General features: G+C 32.8%; 1 protein-coding gene across 1 annotated transcript in view; it reads left to right on the top strand.

Annotated features, from left to right (window-relative positions):
- GLRA2_1 (Glycine receptor subunit alpha-2) overlaps positions 1-19,045 on the top strand; it is a 45,434-nt gene extending 26,389 nt beyond the window's left edge. The window contains exons 2-3 of the mRNA XM_051209168.1: positions 9,571-12,809; positions 18,909-19,045. Coding sequence (XP_051074599.1) covers positions 9,651-11,195 — 1,545 coding nt within the window. The 5' untranslated portion in view covers positions 9,571-9,650 and the 3' untranslated portion in view covers positions 11,196-12,809; positions 18,909-19,045. The remainder of the gene's footprint in view (positions 1-9,570; positions 12,810-18,908) is intronic.
- Positions 19,046-19,298: the final 253 nt, after the last annotated feature.

The raw sequence follows: 19,298 nt of genomic DNA, 5'->3' as shown, positions 1-19,298 counted from the left end.
ATAATAGCAGTTCATAGATCAAAATAAAACTCATAACAACAGGGACATGAATATGAATAGTTTCAGTTACATAACAATTACACGATAAAAATATACTCATAGTATTGGTCCATAAATGGATCCCAAAAATTACCAATCATTATTCGTGTCGGGATATAACAATAATAATAAATTTCATGTTGTACTTTTTGAAAAGACATAATTTAAAGGTTATATAAAAATGTTTTTTAGAAAAAGAAAATTGATAATAATGTGAATAATATAGATGATAAATACGTCCAAGTAAAATGATTTTATAGTATTTCATTGGTGATTGTGTACACCGTATAATTTAACAGATTTAAAAAATACAGAACTAATATCAGAAGAGGTTTTTGTGGATATTATAGTAATTTTAATAATTGAGATCATGAGTCAACTGAAGCTAAATCACCATGGAAAACCTTAAAGCAGTGGATGGTCATTTCATTCAATTGTGGGACTCCTCAGCAGTAAGCATCCACGACCTAGTGGTTAAGCGCTTGCTCGCAAGATTGATAAGTCCTGGTTTGGAATCTTGCAAGGCGGGATCGTGGATGAGCACGGCTGAGGAGTCGCGCAATTGGACGATACGGCCGTCCAGTGCTTCCACGTTTTCCATGGTGGTCAAGCTTCAATTCAGTCATGATCTCAACTAATAAAATGGAGAACTGTTATTAGTACAAAAACTAATAAAATATATAGGAATATTAAATATTTTACATGAAGAAATCATTAAATATGTTCTGGTATAAACTTTGATAAATACTTGCCATTGAAGGTAAATAAAAAGTCTAAGCTATCTTACATCATGAATTGACATTAAGCAAAAAACCATTTTAAACTAAAGTATATAGTGTTGATGATGAAAATGTGAACAGATGGATCATGAAATGATTCACCTTCTAATGGTATCTTATGGCACAATAATACGCGCCCGATAAAGCAGTGTGGAGTGTTTGTATGTGTTAATGTGCTTATGTTTAATCCTGTCAAATGATGAATAAGATAAAATATGTAGTGAAAGAATGCTTCCAGTATTTTGATTAAATAATGCTATCAAGTTAACAAAAATAGTCATAGTTAAGTCTGAAGATTCAACACTATGTATACTGGTAACCGTAACGATTCTCCAAGTCACATTCCGGTCTTCATTTAGAAGTTTAGAGAAACGTAGAAACTACATGTGCTTATATTACGTAAACCTCACTGCTGAAGAAACTACATTATACTAATAATCATGTTTTTATGCGTTTCTTTAATTCATTTGCTAAGATTTCTAGAAAATATTATATATGAGAAACGTAATCTCGTTAAATAAATAAGTTAATTAAATTAACTTCTTAGTGTTTCCGAGCTATTTAGTGTTCAACCTACTTGATTGTCCGGTTCATACTAAGGTTTTGTTGGAAGAGTAAATGACAATTTCCGTGAGCCTAATTTTTATATTCTATGCATACTTGTTTAGTATCATTAGCGCTTTTTTAGCAAGATTTTTTTCTACGAGATAAAGTTGCCAACCCCATACCCAACCCTCTTCCTTTACCCAAACTTGAGATCTGCAGTAACTTTAAAAGAGTTACAGTCAGAGTTATTTTGTATATATAATATACATAAATATCAACTAAATCATATCACATCATTTAAGTAATGAAATTGTAGAAAAGTTAACAAGTTTGATATATGATAACTACAAATAAACAAGAAATCTAGTGACGTTCTTTAACTAAATATGCTATACAAAAGTTTAAAAAAAGCTGACTGTAAAGTACTTATACTGTTTACAAAACGACTTTATGATATAATGTTTATTTTAATTTAATAATACCAAGTAAGTAGGCGGATAATCAAATCAACAAATTAAAAATCATTATTTCTGGGTTTTTTTCTCTTTCTACAAACATTTTAGAATCTAAAATGAATCATCTTAAAATTGTATACCGTAACCATACTTACTTAATTACGCCTGTTACTCCTCATGAAGGAGCATAGGCCGCTCTGCCTGTGACTCTTCTAGAGTTACTGCCGGTCCCAAACCCGGGTAAAGGAGGAGGGTTGGGCATGGGGTTAACTACCCCATCCCGTAGAAAACTAACTGGCTAAAAAAATGCTAACCAGAAAAATACTATAACCATGTTTATTATTAAATATCAAACAAATGTCTGCTTCAATAGTTATTTATTATTTGAATTTTCACAGATTTGTATATATTAACCATTACTTAGTTTCATTTTTTTGTTTTTTGTCAAATCTTATTACTTTAACACAATTGTCAATGGTAACTATTTTTTTTTTACAAAAATGACGCATGAAAATTCACCTTTTCTGTTAAATCATGTATAGGTTGTAATCATGAGTCAGTTGAAGCTAGACCACCATGAAAAACCTGGAAGCACTGGACGGCCGTTTCGTCCTAGTGTGGGACTCCTCAGCTGTGCGCACCCACGATCCCGCACCCAGGCGGAATCCAAACCCAGGACCTACTTGTCTCGCGCGCGAGCATTTAACCACTAGACCACTGAGCCGGCATCCAGCGATGTTAATGTCTAACTTCAACCAATCCACGAAGTTGCGCCACCGTACACAATTGTCTTCAGTGAGCTGATATCTCACAACAGACCTGGTGGTCTAGCTACAATTGACTCATGATTCATGAAATTTCGAAAAAAATCTCCACAAAACCCATTCTGATATAAATCATGTATAGATGTGTAAAATAATAGAAAAAAAAACGAGCTGAGAGAAATCTATTTTTAAAAATGTATATAGCTAGTTTTTAGTAAGCCTATTCATCTAGTGTATTATTTATCTGCTCACTGTAATTTAGATACTTAATCCATTATGTAAATTTCTGTGTGAGTTTGGTTGAACACATGTAATATCTGAATTTAAGGGTTAAGGTGATAATAATTATTAACTCTTATGAAACTTCAAAGTTATGTTAGAAGTATTATAATTTATTTTGATTCCTCTTTATTGTTTGATGTTGATCTGCGAAAAAAACGAAGAGCTTATATGTCAATTACTGACTCAATCATAAAGGATGAAATGATGTAATTAGAAGCTATGTTTTAACCTTTACATAAAAGTTCATCTTAAAATGATTAACTAAAACAAAAGCTTACACTGAGAGTTGGTAACACATGGTTGTTTAACACTTTATCCATAGCATGTGTGCGTAAGTTTAAATTCATGGATATTTAGAGATATTTAGCGAGGTTTTAATGATTTCAAAATTCAAGATTTTAAGTGAAGTGGTCTGGACAGAGACATGGCATAATTTAGACATTTAAAATCCTTACATAATGAATTTTCTGGCAGTAAAATATTTTGTAAGATTAGTAAAATTCCACTCATCGGCTTCCATAGTTAGTATTTTCATTCTCTTTATGACTTAGTACTAAAGAAGCTTCTGTACCAAATTGTGCTACACTTATTTATTCTCACAACAAATAATATTAGGGATACATATTGGCATCAGTATAATGTTTACTTCACAAAATTTTATGATCAGCTTGGTTATTTGCTTCTTTTCATCTGAGCGCTATTTGGCAAATGATATTTTCTGATTGTTGCTCTTTAGCAAAGTTGTTTTCTACGGAATATGGGTTTTTAGCCCAGTGTCCAACCCTCCTCTATTATTTAGGTTTGGGGCCGGTAGTAACCTAAGGAGGAGATGATCATCCTATACGTGCTTTTTTGGAAATCATCAGAGCAACTCCCTCAATACAGCAGCATCTCTACTGAATTTAACCTTTTCTGTCCAGCTTGAATCCAATGGTTTTCACTTATTCCAGGCACTGTCAAGTTGTATTTTCCCGTTTCCGTATCTATTTGACCAGTTCTTCCGCTCCCCATATTGTTCGGACACTCTATGTACCTCTAAAAAATAGTTACTCTGGTTCTTAGAAAGGATATTGGGCTCGTGACTTTTAAAGAATCTCAGCTTCCACAATGAGGCGTCATAACTATTTTGAATGAAGACCGTTCAACCCAGAGGACAGTTTAAATGATTTAATTTGTTTATTCCGGTAATTGATTTTCAGCAAGATTGCTTTCTACGGGATGGGTTTGCTGACCCGATGCCCAACCCTACTCATTTACCCGAGCTTGGGACCTGTAGTAGCCCAAGAAGAGCTACTGGCGGAGTTGTCATTTGATCATCTTAGACTAAATCCAGTTTGAAAATGATCTAAATCATTGTTGCGCAATCCAGAGCTTGAATAAAATACATCTTTAATGCTTCTTAATTTTAAACGGTTTTCGTTTAATAACAGCCTATAACAAAATACTAACCTCAAAATGAATTTATTTGAAGAAACCATTTAACTGTACACGAACGTTATTACATATAATTCGGAAAATAGGTACTTCATCCATCATTAAATATTTCGTTATAGAAATGGATTTTCAAAGGTGGTCATTACATAATGTGAAGAATTTCTGTTTACTTAACATTTAAATTGTATTTATTCAGAAATATCAAAATTAAAGAATAAAATTTCCAATTAAGGTGTGTCAGATTGAACCTTCGAATTTAGCATGGCAACAGTTTGTAAGGTTTACATAAAAACTCAGGGATCTAGAGGTTTAGCATTTACAGTTGTTCAGATTAAATTCGTCTAAATGTTGAAAGATGTGCTTCAATATTCGTACATTTTTAAATATTTAAACAACAGTACAGTTTAGTTTATTTCAAGACTGCTTAGTAATAAGTTTCAATGTTCACAAATAAAAAATAAAAACAGAATGCTTATTCATAAGTGCCCTCAAATACCATGTTACTTTCGAGAGTGGAGAGAGTCAGCTCTCCCTCTTAAAATGCTCTCACATGGCCAAGTGCATACAACCACTGCCAGAAAACTCCTACTCACTGCCTTCTTATAGCGGGGGCGTTGCTTACGAAACTGAGAGGACGAAAAGCGAATATCTGGCGCTTTAAATCGACCTAGTGGATACGGAGGATCCACATTAGGGAGTAGGGAAACCCTGATTCCAAACCAGTGGCTCATATGGTCTCTAGGATCCTGGAAGAACAAAAGGCGTATGAACATATTGTTGTTCACCGGCTGCTATGACAGTTCATCTGCTTACGTCGCTCCCCTGCCTTGTGGATTAGACCTTTAGGTCAAAGGCTCGGGAGTGCCCCTTACGAAAGCCACCTGCTTCGGTTCGGGCAGCAGGCGAATATCATAGCCCACACACAAATCGAATGATTTGTGTGGCGCCTATCTATCTGGTGCCTACTTGTACCAATGTTTATGTGTTCAAATAAATAAATAAATAAATAATGGACTGTATAGTGATTATTAGAAATGGTATAAGATTGAATAAAATCACTTTTAACAAATACACAAAAAACATCCAAATATTCTAATTAAAATCTTGAAACATTCATGAAAGAATTACAAAACAGTTCTTTTTTTGAATGAATAATTTAATCTTTGTATTTGTATTAATTTTACACATACTTAGAATAATTCCAATTTTCTATTGAATTCATTGAATATATGATCGTTTTGATACGATTGTCAATTATTAATTTGTATCCAAAAGTAGTTACCTCTTTATTTATACTAACAACACTATTGAAATGTACTTTTTTTAATACTGTCTACAACATGTTACAAAATAAAAGTAAAAAAATAATTGAATTTAAAAAAGAAATAACTTGTAATGAACTTCAGTAAATTAAAGTACAGATTTTAAACATAGTAATTACATAGGAACTTTCGTCTAAATTTGATCAAATAGTTTCACAGTATTTGGGCGCCAAGTTAATTTGGGATTAGTCTTTCGCCCCTATGCTCACGTTATACGATCGATTTGCACGTCAGAATCGCTACGGTCCTCCACCAGAGTTTCCTCTGGCCTCAACCTTCACAAGCATATTTCACCATCTTTCGGGTCTCAATGTGTACGCTCTTGCTCCGCCCCGACGGTGCACATAACACGAGGTCACATGTCTACGTCTTGGGACGGGCCGGTGATGCGTCCGCTGCTCGCAACTTGGAAAGTAAGAGCAAGACAACAGGATCTCACCTCAGTCCGGACAAGCCGAACCTTTACCTTCACTTCGCTTTTGGGTTTCGTAACACCCAATGACTCGCGCACATGTTAAACTCCTTGCAAAAGCTTGGACCAGATTTTCAGGCGAAAAGTTCGATTTACTTCAAATTCATTCGTTGAGATTTTACAAATACATTCTTCCTCTATAGTAATTACGGTTAATTTTTTCTTCACTGTATATATTTAAAGATTTTCGTATGAAAACACTAATATTTTACACAGAAACATTCTTTTTCAACGCAAACATCATCTATGGTTGAACTCAAATGCTGAATATTTGTCATTTATATCACAAGATCAAAATGTGCTAAGTTTCGTCTTGGTATATGTAGTAATGCTACCTTTTGTTTTTAATGAATCCCCAATATTTTTTCAAATTCAATAAAATTCAGATAATAATTTAAAAGGTACCATACTAGTTACATAATCACTAACATAACTGTTATGCTATTGATGAGTAATATTCCATCTCAGTTCGCATTGTCTCCATTAAATATGTTCATTGACTGTGTTTCTCATGAAACTCAAACATTTCTACTTAGGATTACAGCTAAACAAACAACATAGTGTAACATGAATATAGTTACTACTCAAAATACCAAACCATTCGCTCGCTTAAACTAATAAGTAGAGATTTTGTGTATATTTTAGTAATTTTGTAGTTGAACTCATGAGTCAATTGAAGTGAAGTGGGATCGTGGATGCGCACTGCTGAAGGGTCCCATACTAGGACGAAACGGCCGTCCAGTTCTTCCAGGTTTTATATGGTGTTCTAGCTTCAAGTGGCTCATGAATTTAACTATAAAATTACTTAAATCTCCACAAAATCTCCTTTTGGTAACAAAAACCTTCATCACATTAAAACATTGAGTATAGGGATTTAAAAACAAGTTTTGATCAAATAATTATTGTGGTGATATCAGATTTCATTTAAGGAAAATAATGAAGTAATTTCTTAGAATAAATACAACAACAAGGTGAAGAATGATTAGCATTACGCTTTTTCTTAATCACAAGTAATAGATTTATTTACAATAGATTCTATAAATTTTTATTTGGTAACTTGAATTCTGTGAGTAAAAGATTTCTCTTTCCCTGTAATTGTGAAAATGTAAGATGAGACTGAGATTGTTTTATTATTCTATCATAAACAATTATTTCTGCTTTTTTCTGATTTAATTAATTTATGAATAAAAAATATTTTATTATTAGAAAGGAGGTTTTGTGGAGATTGTAGCAATTTTATACATAAATTCATGAGTTGATTAAAATTAGACACCATGGGAAACCTGGAAGCATTGAACGTCCGTTTCGTCTTAGTATAGGATTCCTCAGGTCTCGGGTTCGAATCCCGGGGGCAGGATCGTGGATACGCACTACTGAGGAGTCCCAAAATAAGACAAAACGGTCTTCCAGTGCTTCCGTGTTTTCCATGGTGATACAGCTTTTATTGATTCATGGATTCAACTACTAAATATTTTATTGTCATATATTCGTGAAAAAAATGAAAGATAATAATATTTATGTATCGTGCTTACACTAATTGAATTAAGCTGGAAAGTGGGAAATAACAAAAATTTTGATTCGTTTACTCAGTTTACCAAATTTCATTGTATAAATAAATAAGACAAGCATTTCTATAAATACTTATTAGTTTAAGCGAGCGAATGGTTTGGTATTTTGAGTAGTAACTATATTCATGTTACACTATGTTGTTTGTTTAGCTGTAATCCTAAGTAGAAATGTTTGAGTTTCATGAGAAACACAGTCAATGAACATATTTAATGGAGACAATGCGAACTGAGATGGAATATTACTCATCAATAGCATAACAGTTATGTTAGTGATTATGTAACTAGTATGGTACCTTTTAAATTATTATCTGAATTTTATTGAATTTGAAAAAATATTGGGGATTCATTAAAAACAAAAGGTAGCATTACTACATATACCAAGACGAAACTTAGCACATTTTGATCTTGTGATATAAATGACAAATATTCAGCATTTGAGTTCAAGGGTAATATTTCAAGTTATCCAACGCCTTGTAACCTGCAATAAATCTTAAACGGACTCATCTGTATTACTGTTTATGGTCAAGGAGAATAACAAAGCTGTTTTTCCGACTTTGAGAAATATTATTTACATGATTTTTGAGATCACTAATTTCGAGTGTGTTACATATAAAGTATTGAACTGGATTGCTGATAAAGGACAAACTAGTCAATGGTAAATTACCGCCTGAAGTTAAGTTCGCCAAACTTCAAATATCAATGTGGGGTTGTGGAGACTGTTTAGTTTTTTGATTGAGCTCATAAATCGATGAATGTTAGACCACCACTGAAAACCTGGAAGCCCTGGACGCCCATTTCGTCCTAGTATTGGATTCCTCAACAGTGTGTACCCATGATCTCTGCACGGAATTCGAACCAAGTACATCCAGTCTCGTACATGGACGCCCAACTTCTAGACCACTGAGCCGGCATCCAACGGTGTTAATGTCTAGCTTCAATCAATGGCGTGACCATACCTGTCTCTACCTGATAGAAGGTCCTGTGTTCAAATCCCATGTGAGGGATCGTAGGTGCACACATCTGAGGAGTTCCATTCTAGGACGAGACGGTCATGTGATTCCAGGTTTTCAATGATGGTTCAACATTCATCGATTCATGATCTCAATAAAAAAACTCAAAATAGTTTAAAAACTGAAAAGAAATTCTTCATAATCTCAGTTATCAGTTTAGGAATGATGTAATATCCTTCGAACTGAATGACTCCTTTCATATTTCTCAAGTGACTAACACACTGATCTTATTTGGTGTAACCATCAACTTAAGTGTAGACAGCTTCTGATAAATTTTAAAGTTCATATATGATAATGAAAATGAAAAATTTCGAATTTACCATAATTTAACACTAGTACCAATGTTCATTCTCCTAGTTTACAACTTTTCTTGATGACAAAAATACCCAATGACAAACTTAACATTTAAGTTCTCGTAGAAAAAAATTTAAAAAAACTGTTAGCACTTCTTATATGAGATGGAAATTGGTAGTTTTCAATATGACACTGAATCTAAAGATGGATGATGGCTAGCAGTGGAATCCAGGATGCACGTTTCGTCCTATGTGGGACTCGCCAGCTGGATGTACCTGCATCTCAAAGTTGGTGTTCATTCTGAGACTCAAATCCAGTACCGTTTGCTTCAAACGCCATCGCGTTATCCACTTAGCTACTGAGTCCTGATACGCACGCATGCCATTAAGAGACTGATCAATTGTAGTCCTAAACCTCAATGGAAAGATTCAAGTAAACAATACCAAGTGAATTAGATACTGAATCTGTTTTGAAAGTTCAAGTTAATCGCCAACACCTGTTAAAACAACATTGATTCACAAAATAATCCATCTTAAATACATCGTTTTATTTGTTTATTTAAATAACTGTTTTTTTTCAAATTTATTTCATTGTCCTTTTTTTAGGAGAAATTCAATGGAGCTAATTTAAGCGTTTGACTTCCACAAATCATTTTTTTCATTGACCAATTTTTTTCTCGAAATTCATGATTATGCTCCAAAATCCGTTAATATTTACTTTTTTAAATCAAATTTTGTTTTCTTTTATCTCTGCTCAACATTCACCGAATAGTTTAATAAATGAAGAATGTAACTTGAACAAAAATATGACATTGGGAAATAATAGTTTAGAGACAGAAATACAACACTTATTATCCACTTATGTTCGTACTGAACGACCTAGAAATTTACAAATGATTAAAACAAACAATAATTCACAAAAGTCAATGAATTATATCCCATACAATGGACCATTAATTGTAGAAGTTAATACATTTATACATAGTTTCAGTTCAGTTAGTGTAGTTAATATGGATTTTACAGTTGATTTTATGTTGCGTCAGCGATGGTTAGATACAAGACTGAAATTGTCTTCTGGCTATAACTTTACTCAGTTGCCAATTTCCTATGCCAAAAATCAAATTTGGATCCCGGATTTATTTTTTCGTAATGCTAAACATGGATTTTTACATGACATGACTACACCAAACTATTTAATTTGGCTTGATTCGAATGGTTTGATCACATTCAGTCAGAAAATATCCATGAAATTATCATGTCATATGACTTTGCACTCATTTCCGTTTGATTCACAACACTGTACAATAAATATCGGTAGTTATGGATATTCAAAAAGTGATTTAGAATTTCGTTGGTGGAATACAGATGGATATGATCAGTTTGGTCTAATACCTGCAGCAAATCAATCAAGATCTATGGCTGTACAAATACGGTCTGGATTAGAAATAAATGAATTTGACTTATTATCTTATGATACAAGCTATTGCAAAATGGAATACTCTACTACTGGTCGATTTTCTTGTATAGAAGCTGTATTTCATTTAAAGAGACGTTTTGGTTTTTATCTTATTTATGCTTATCTACCTTCTCTTCTTTTGGTGGTAATTGCATGGTTATCATTTTTTGTAGATTATGAAGCTGTACCAGCTCGTATTTCCATTGGACTTTTGTGTGTTTTAGCTTTAATCACACAAAGTGCAGCTATACTAACTCAAGTACCACGAGTTTCATACATTAAAGGAATTGATATTTGGTTATTTGTATGTTTAGCGTTTGTTGTTAGCTCATTACTTGAATTTGCTATTGCAAATTCATTAGCTAGACGAAGATCAAAGTCAGGCAGCTTAAATTCAATAAAACATATCAGTAACGATTGTATAGTTTTAACAACATCTGATGAACTGTTAGACTTTCTGCAAAAATATATTAATAAAGTAAAAAATAATGATGACCAATCTGATGAAAAAACATTAAGAAGTAATAAAGACTTATGTAAAACTCATAAAAATATTTCTTCAACAAGTACACCAACAAAATCAATAATTCGAAATTTTGATCCATTATCAAATAAACAAAAGAAGATTATATTCTGTGATGGTAGTCATCAAGTAATAAAATGTAAACATCTTGATAAATCATTTTTATTAGATCGTATATGGTCTATTATTTATCCTATAGTATTTGCTATATTCAATGGAATTTATTGGATATATTTTCTTAAATATCAATAAATACTACTTTTATGAAAATAAATTGAACATTTATGGTACATTTTACATTCATTGAATTTGATTACATTAAACAAAACTTTTCCCTCTTCATTCATTATATGTTAACATGTGGATATTTGATTACATTATTCTAGTCATAATTATTTTGTTAAAGTCGATTTTCTTCATTCTTTAAGTTTATTTATAGTTGTTCATTTCGAAAGTAATAATGTAGTGAACAAGAACACCAGTGAGGACAATCGAATGCATTTAACACAAAATTGCAGAACTTGGTAAGAAAATCTAACAATCTTAAAATAAATGCTTAATTTGCAAAATGTCGACCAATTGTCTCAAAATGACTTAGACTTCATTGTTCTTGCATTTCCATACAAATTACATCCTGTTTCCATTCTTTACTGTTCGACCCTCTTGTCTCTTTGCGGCGAGACTATAATTTATGGACGAACCTATCAGATAAAAGATAACAAGTCATGAATTTAGGCGCGGAATTCATCCATACATTTGGCTAAATAGAGTTTTGGCATTGATAGCTGATGTTAATTCGTGATGAAAACCCTAAATCTAATTTTTAACTCTAACTATCAATTGTAAATGAGAATTCTAACTTTTATAATCCTCATTTAGTCCTCATTAGTAGTTGTTCACTCTCATGATCACTTCAGCATGGCTCAATGGTCGTCCATAAATTATAGTCTCATCCTAATATAAAGTATTTGTAAATATCTTTTAACATTACCGGGGGATTAATTTAATAAATTTGAAAATTATGTAACTATTACTGATAAATTTATTTATCTTATTTAGTTTATTTGAAATATAATTAGTAACAAATATACAATAATAAATTTGGTTTGTTTACAAATCAGTACAATGTTACGTGAAATATGATGAATGTTTAAGAGAGTAAGCATTAACTACACTTAACTATGTATATCTTACCAGAGATATAATTATTGCAGTAACATTTGATTGTATGAGATAAACAATGTGTTATTTATGAATAATGATATATATATATGATAGTTTCATTATTTTTAATGTGAATAAACAAGCTTTGATGTTATATAAACATTAAAATATAAAAAAGAATTTGCTTATATTCGATTTAATGAAGCTTTATGAAATATTGGTTTTGTATTACTAGTAATCATCGTCATTTTTTGAAAATGTGAAGATTGAAACCTGAAATAACATTGACAAGTTTTATGGCCTCAATGTTCTCGAATTGCTTACCATACCAAATTGTAACATAGTTACGGAATTAAATTGCAGATAAACTTTCATGACAACTGTCAACTAAACGTAAACTAAAATCGAGGGTTTCACAACAATTACTTACAACCATATAACATCTCAGACACACTAAATGGTGACCATGAACTTACATTTTAAGTATGGAATATATTTTCTTTTTGTCAGTATGGAGTTGTGGAGATTATAAAGTTTTTGATTGGTATCATGAATGGATGAATGTTAGATCACCAATGAAAACCTGGAAGCACTGGACAGTCGTTTCGTCCTGTTGTGGGACTCCTCAGCAGTTCGCATCTACGATGCCCCATGTGAGATTCGAACCCAGAGACTTCAGTCTCGCGAGTGAACGCTTGATTTGTAAGTGAATGATTTTAAAATGGTAGTTCTATTTCGTGAACTTGAAGTTATATAGTAAATAGAAATGAATTAGATATCATATCTTGGGTAACCAGTGATAATGGTGACAAGATTTCAAACTCTAAATCTTTTTTTATTTTACCAATAATGTTTTATTTGATTGTAACTTCGATAGCTATTATTAATTTATTGAAAAACTAATCGTCCTGATAATTAACTACTTGAGTAATATATTATAGGCAAATAGTACAAGAATCGATCACAATATCTTAGGATTTTGGTGGTATTTAATCAAGAGGAAGCCATGTACTTATGTTCTTTCCAAGTTGATATTCATCAACATGATGAATTTCTAATTTTAATGAAAAATAATGTTAGCCATGAGTTTGATCAGCGTCGCTGAGTGCTACAGATAAAGAAATAAACGTTGGGCTATTCAGGAAGATCCTGACCTACTTCAAAACTGAAAAAATTATGTTTGTTAAATGGGGAAAATGTAATATCATTTCGGCTGATATTTAATGCATGTGATGTTGATTCATTCTGACTTGTGGGGATATTAGAAGTTTCTATATCGTTTATTAAAGTCAGTATACAGAAAACACTGGCTCTTTGTATGTTGGTGTTTGGCAGCAACTAAAGAACTTTTAATCTGTACTGAGTAACAAGTTCATCATGAATAATGCTATATAAAAAAGCTCATTGTTAGAAACAGCTTGTATTACATACTCTACATTAAATATACAACAGATCCGATCCAAAAACTATTGTTAGATTCCCTTGTAAACGTCATTTCAATTTTAAAAAAAAACATAACTACACCTTTTTATAATGTTATTTGAAATAACCGTCTGGCTGTAATTGTTAACAATAATAAAAATGAAAACATGGAAAGGCACTAGGACTTGTAAAATACCCATCGAGTAAGCAAATAAATGTATTCTGACTGTTTTATTAAAGCATCACAGCGTAAATAGTTGACTGTCCTTTTAACAGTTACACTAATTCTCATGTCTACATTTAAAAATGTATAGGATACAACTAATCTCTAACTCTTTCGAACACAACTGTAGTACGTGTATAAAAAACTAGCCACCGTGACCATAGATCTCAATCTGTTTAATCAAAACAACTAACCGCTGTGAATATTAACATACGTAACAACTATAAAATTGAACATGATATTCTATTACTTACACTAGATTATGATGATTAACCAGAGATTAAACCAACTAACTATCGATTTAAAAACTATATATATGTATATGAACAAAAATGAACAAACTTTATTCAAAATTGCTTCATTTATTTAATGAACTAAATATATGCAGCCTTATCTCAATAATGATAACTTTTGTTTTCTTAAAAAGTTGATGATGTCACTGAGTACTACAACAAACAAGCATCATTCTATTGTCGATTAAAATATTGAAATGACAAAATTACAGTACACTTCAAAAAAATAGAACTTTTATATACAACAATTTGATCGAAGTAATCTTGATGTATATTGAACAAAGTTGATAAACCTGTATATCATAATAATCTATATTAATTGTATTTATACGAATATCATCATTTCAGAATAATTAATCATATACTAGAATGGATTTCAACTATCTAGTATAATGGAATTCAATAAATCTAAATAGTAAAGCATTTCGATATTTAGAAAACAAAAAAAAGGACATTCCAAGGGTAATATTGATTTCGATGAAGATTACCAGAATTATGTAATATATTGGCGCAATACATTTCGAATAATCTGATCACACATATACTTGCTAAGAACATTTATATATAAAAATAAAAGGTCAACTAGACTGGAAATGAGGCAAGAGGAGACAATGATAATAATAAGAGTAATAATAATAATGTGGACACAATTCGAAACCTAATCATTCTGGATAATAAGTCAATATTACCAGGGTAGGTTTAAGGTGAGAACAAACTGTTTTTGAATACACAAAGGGGGTTTGAATTTTCGTATGGCTAAGGTTTCAATAAACCTTAGTATATACCCTTTTACACTTTCATACAACATCACAAGGGCCGAGTTATGATCAATCTTGTAACCTATGCAGATTTTGTGGACTCGCAAAGATCCACAAGAGTAATACTCCACTAAGATCAGTGGTAGACTTTACAAATTCACCGACTTACAATCTGGCTAAATATTTAGCTAAGATACTCAAACCATATGAAAAACTGATTAATCATGGAATTAAAAACTCTATGGAATTAAAAAAACTTGATTGATACCATCGATATAGAAGAGAATGAAATAATGGCAAGTTTTGATAAATCTTCCTTATTCACTAATGTACCTATCAATCAAGCTTTGGATATTATCAATGATTGTTTAAAATCTGATTTAGATTTGAACTTACGTTGCCCATTATATCCACCGGAGGTTATCAAATGCTTGGAATTATGTTTAAGATCTACCTTATTCATATTTCGAGGTCATCTGTACAGACAGAAAGTGGGTAAAGCAATGGGCTCACCAGTTTCTCCGATTGTGGCGAATTTATTCATGCATTCCCTAGAAACTTGTGCAATCGCAAGAAGTGTATATCCACCAAAGTTATGGTTGCGGTATGTAGACGATATTTTTATTATCAATAAACGGGATGGTTTAGAAGAACTATTTAACAATGTAAACAGCATTTCAGAAAGGATTAAGCTGATGAAGGAATTAGAATCAGTTGACCACAAACTAGCATTTCTAGATTGCATAGTCGAAGGTAGATACAAAAATAATAAGCTGAAAATAAATGTTTACAGGAAATCAACACATTCCGAGAGATACTTAGATTTTGATTCAGCCCATGCACGGTGCACGAAAATTAATGTTGTAAAATGAACAGATGTACTAAGCCTGTTACAGATAAGGAAGACCAACGAACTGAATTAAATAAAGTATTTTCTACTCTTAGGGATAAAAAAATACCCAAAAGAGTCTTTAAAGAAGATGATTAAAAATGAAAAACTAAACTAGGATGTATACGAAAAGTTTGGAAGTACACCGTAGTCATACCATACCGTAGTGAAACATCAGAAGAAATCAAGCGGATTCTAAACAAACATGATATAAGAGTGTATTTTAGGGCGAGTAACACCTTAAGATCGACATTAGTGAAAGTTAAGGACAGGTTACCACAGGAAGAACAACAGAATATTGTGTATGAGATCAACTGTCGTGATTGTAATGCAGCCTATGTTGGAGAAAGATCCAGACAATTGAATGTAAGATTGAAGGAACAAAAACAATGTTTGAAAAATGTCATCAAATCCCCGGTTGATTTGAAGAAACTTGAGAATAAGTCTGCGATAGAGTTACATGCATTAGAAACAGGACACAAGATTAATTTTGAAGGGACCGAAATACTTCAGAAAGGTTTTAACACCTATAAAGAAAGATTGACAGCAGAAGCGCTGTATATACGGGCGAACAAGAACAGCCTGAACCGAAAAGATGGTATTTAACTTGCGACGACCTGGCAAATTTCGTTTGACAAGTAATTTGAACCCTATCTTTATTCAACCTGTTTATTTCACATGCATCGTTATTTTTGACTGATTTCAATGAGTTTTTTAGCAATTTGTTTGACATGTACATCGATGATTCATTAACAATTTTATCAACCTTGAACTTGTACTTTTATTTATTTATTCCTTCATATATCACATATCAATACAGAACATCAATAATTAATCTCACACATACATAAATACCTACATACTTACACACAATTTCCATGTAGTTGAATCTTTAACATGAATTGTAGTTAACTGACCCATATTATCCTATTTCACAAAAATCAACATCCAAATTTGATTAGTGTAACACAGTATAGCTATGATTGTTAAAAGGCTATTTATTTCTTTGACGATTTTGATTTTGATTATTACCCTGAAGAAGTCTAGACAAGTTAGCTAGACGAAACTTTGGTCTCACTGTACCATGGACTTTCCATCTATTTATGAATTTCAGAGGATAGCCATTTTCTATTAATGTTTTATTTAGCAACTTACCATCATCATCAATGGCTTCATTTGTACAAATACGATCAAGCCTGTTGAACAGGCACCTTATCAAACCACGTTTGTATTGCACAGGGCAATAACTATAATAACTAAGGTATTGACCTGTCCACGTTGGTTTTCTAAAAATGGATCGCTTGACTGAGCCATCTTCTCGTCTACTCAGAAGCATATCTAGGAAGTGGAGCTGATCATTCTTCTCCTCTTCATATGAGAGGCTGATATGGTTTTGGAGGGTGTTAAATTCATTCAATAAACAGTGCATATCCTTATTTCCTTAACAAACAACTAAGATATCGTCCACATATCTCTTATAACGTGACATGTTTTCGATTAGGCCATCAGCCAGATTTTCAACATGTGCCATGAACACATCTGCTAATAATGGTCCTAGCAGACTACCCATAGCAACCCCATCAATCTGACGAAAGTATTCACCTTCAAAAGTGAACTGAACGTTGTCAGTACATAATAATAGTAAATCTTTAAGAATTTTTACAGGGACACGTGATTGGAGATTGTTTAAAGATATGTAATCATATAATATATTTTTTCAAAGGTACATTTGTGGAGATTTTTAGAAATTTTCACAGATTGAACTCATGAGTCAGTTGAAGCTAGACCACCATTGAAAACCTGGAAGCACTGGAAGGCCGTTTCGTCCTAGTGTGGGACTCCTCAGCAGTGCGCATCCACGACCCCGCACCACCCGGGGCTCGAACCCAGGACCTACTGGCTTCGCGCGCCAGCACTTAACCATTAGACCACTGAGCCGGCATCCAACAGTGTTAATGTCTAACTTCAACCAATCCACGAAGTTGCGCCACCGTACACCATTGTCTTCAGTGAGTTCCTATCTCACAACAGACCTGGTTGAACTCCACTGGTAACGACTTCTCACTAGAACTCCAGAAGTGTCTCCTGAAGTCAGTCACTAGTGAGCAGGTGATTATTATTATCAGGAGACACTTCTGGAGTTCTAGTGAGAAGTCGTTACCAGTGGAGTTCAACCAGGTCTGTTGTGAGATAGGAACTCACTGAAGACAATGGTGTACGGTAGCGCAACTTCGTGGAAAGGTACATTTGTAAATAAGGAATTCACATCAAATGAACACGTTGTCTTTTCCTTGATATTAATATCACCTAAATGATCGACCAGTTTAAAAGAATCCGTTAGAGAATACTTACATTGATGTCTTCGGATAGGGTCCAACAATTTTGTTAGCAATTTAGACAGGTTATGTGTAGGTGATCTGCACATTGACAAAATTGGACGTAAAGGAATCCTTTGTTTTAAATTTTAGGTAGTCCATATAAATGAAGGTACTCGGAACCCATAGGTTTTAGAAAATTAAATTCCTCTTTATTAATAACATTCATGTGTAACAATTTTTCTAGGTTTGAATTTACTCTTCCTTCTAGTTTACCAATACCTCCAAATTCAACACCAGGTATAAATTTACTTTCATCACTGAGGATAGATAACATCTTACTTTTATATTCACATTTATTCATGATAACTACTCCTGATCCTTTATCAGGTTTTAGCAAGACAATATCAGGATTTGTTCGTAGTTCTTTTAATGATTTAAAATACTGAGAAGTTAATATGCTTCTCTGCTTTAATATTGATTTTTTAATTTCGAGTAAGTAACGCAGTTGTTAGGAAACGGGTTCTAGGTAAGGATGGCAAATCAATTGATGAAGTAGTGAAACTTCATCAGTTGAGATGGCTGGGACACGTGTTACGTATGCCCAACGACCGACTGCCTCGACGTGCTATGTTCAGTGGTATAGGATTAGGTTGGAAGAAAGCTAGAGGCGGTCAAACCAAAACATGGCACAAGTCCATGAAGTCACTGACAAGTGGATTGAGTCATGTTGGTAGGTGTAGACTACCTGGTTGGGATCCGCGAGGTGATAGCAACCGATGGTTAGAGACCCTGAATGACATGTCTCAAAATCGTTTGCAATGGTGCAAGTGCATCCACTATTTGTGTTCTCCCAAATTCTAATCTTATGAATTCTTCATGTCCCTTATTTTCTTTCCAGATTTATTTCACCGTATTATATTCCTTGAATAACATCTTCAAGCCCTAATGTTTCCGATTACTGCTTATATTCTTACTACCTCTACCACTACGGAGTTTGAGTCGACAACTGCATTTCTGTGCTCATATAATGTGGCATGGCTACTCGAACTGATGTACGTACGTACGTGCGAAGTTCTATGTTGTTACTGATTGACTGAGCATATGTAACTAATACATTTGATATTTCAGTGAATTGTTCAGTTATAACGGTATTTGCATTTGTTAAATTCATCTAATTACAACATCAAATTTTTGAATGTCCTCTAAAATTAATAAAAACAATTGATTTCAATGAAAGACTAATATTTGAACGAAGAATATTCTTTTCGATAAATTCTCTTCAGGTTCT

Source organism: Schistosoma haematobium, chromosome 1, assembly GCF_000699445.3.
Source record: "Schistosoma haematobium chromosome 1, whole genome shotgun sequence".
In the NCBI taxonomy this organism is placed as follows: domain Eukaryota; kingdom Metazoa; phylum Platyhelminthes; class Trematoda; order Strigeidida; family Schistosomatidae; genus Schistosoma; species Schistosoma haematobium.
This window is presented reverse-complemented; position numbering and strand designations above follow the sequence as displayed.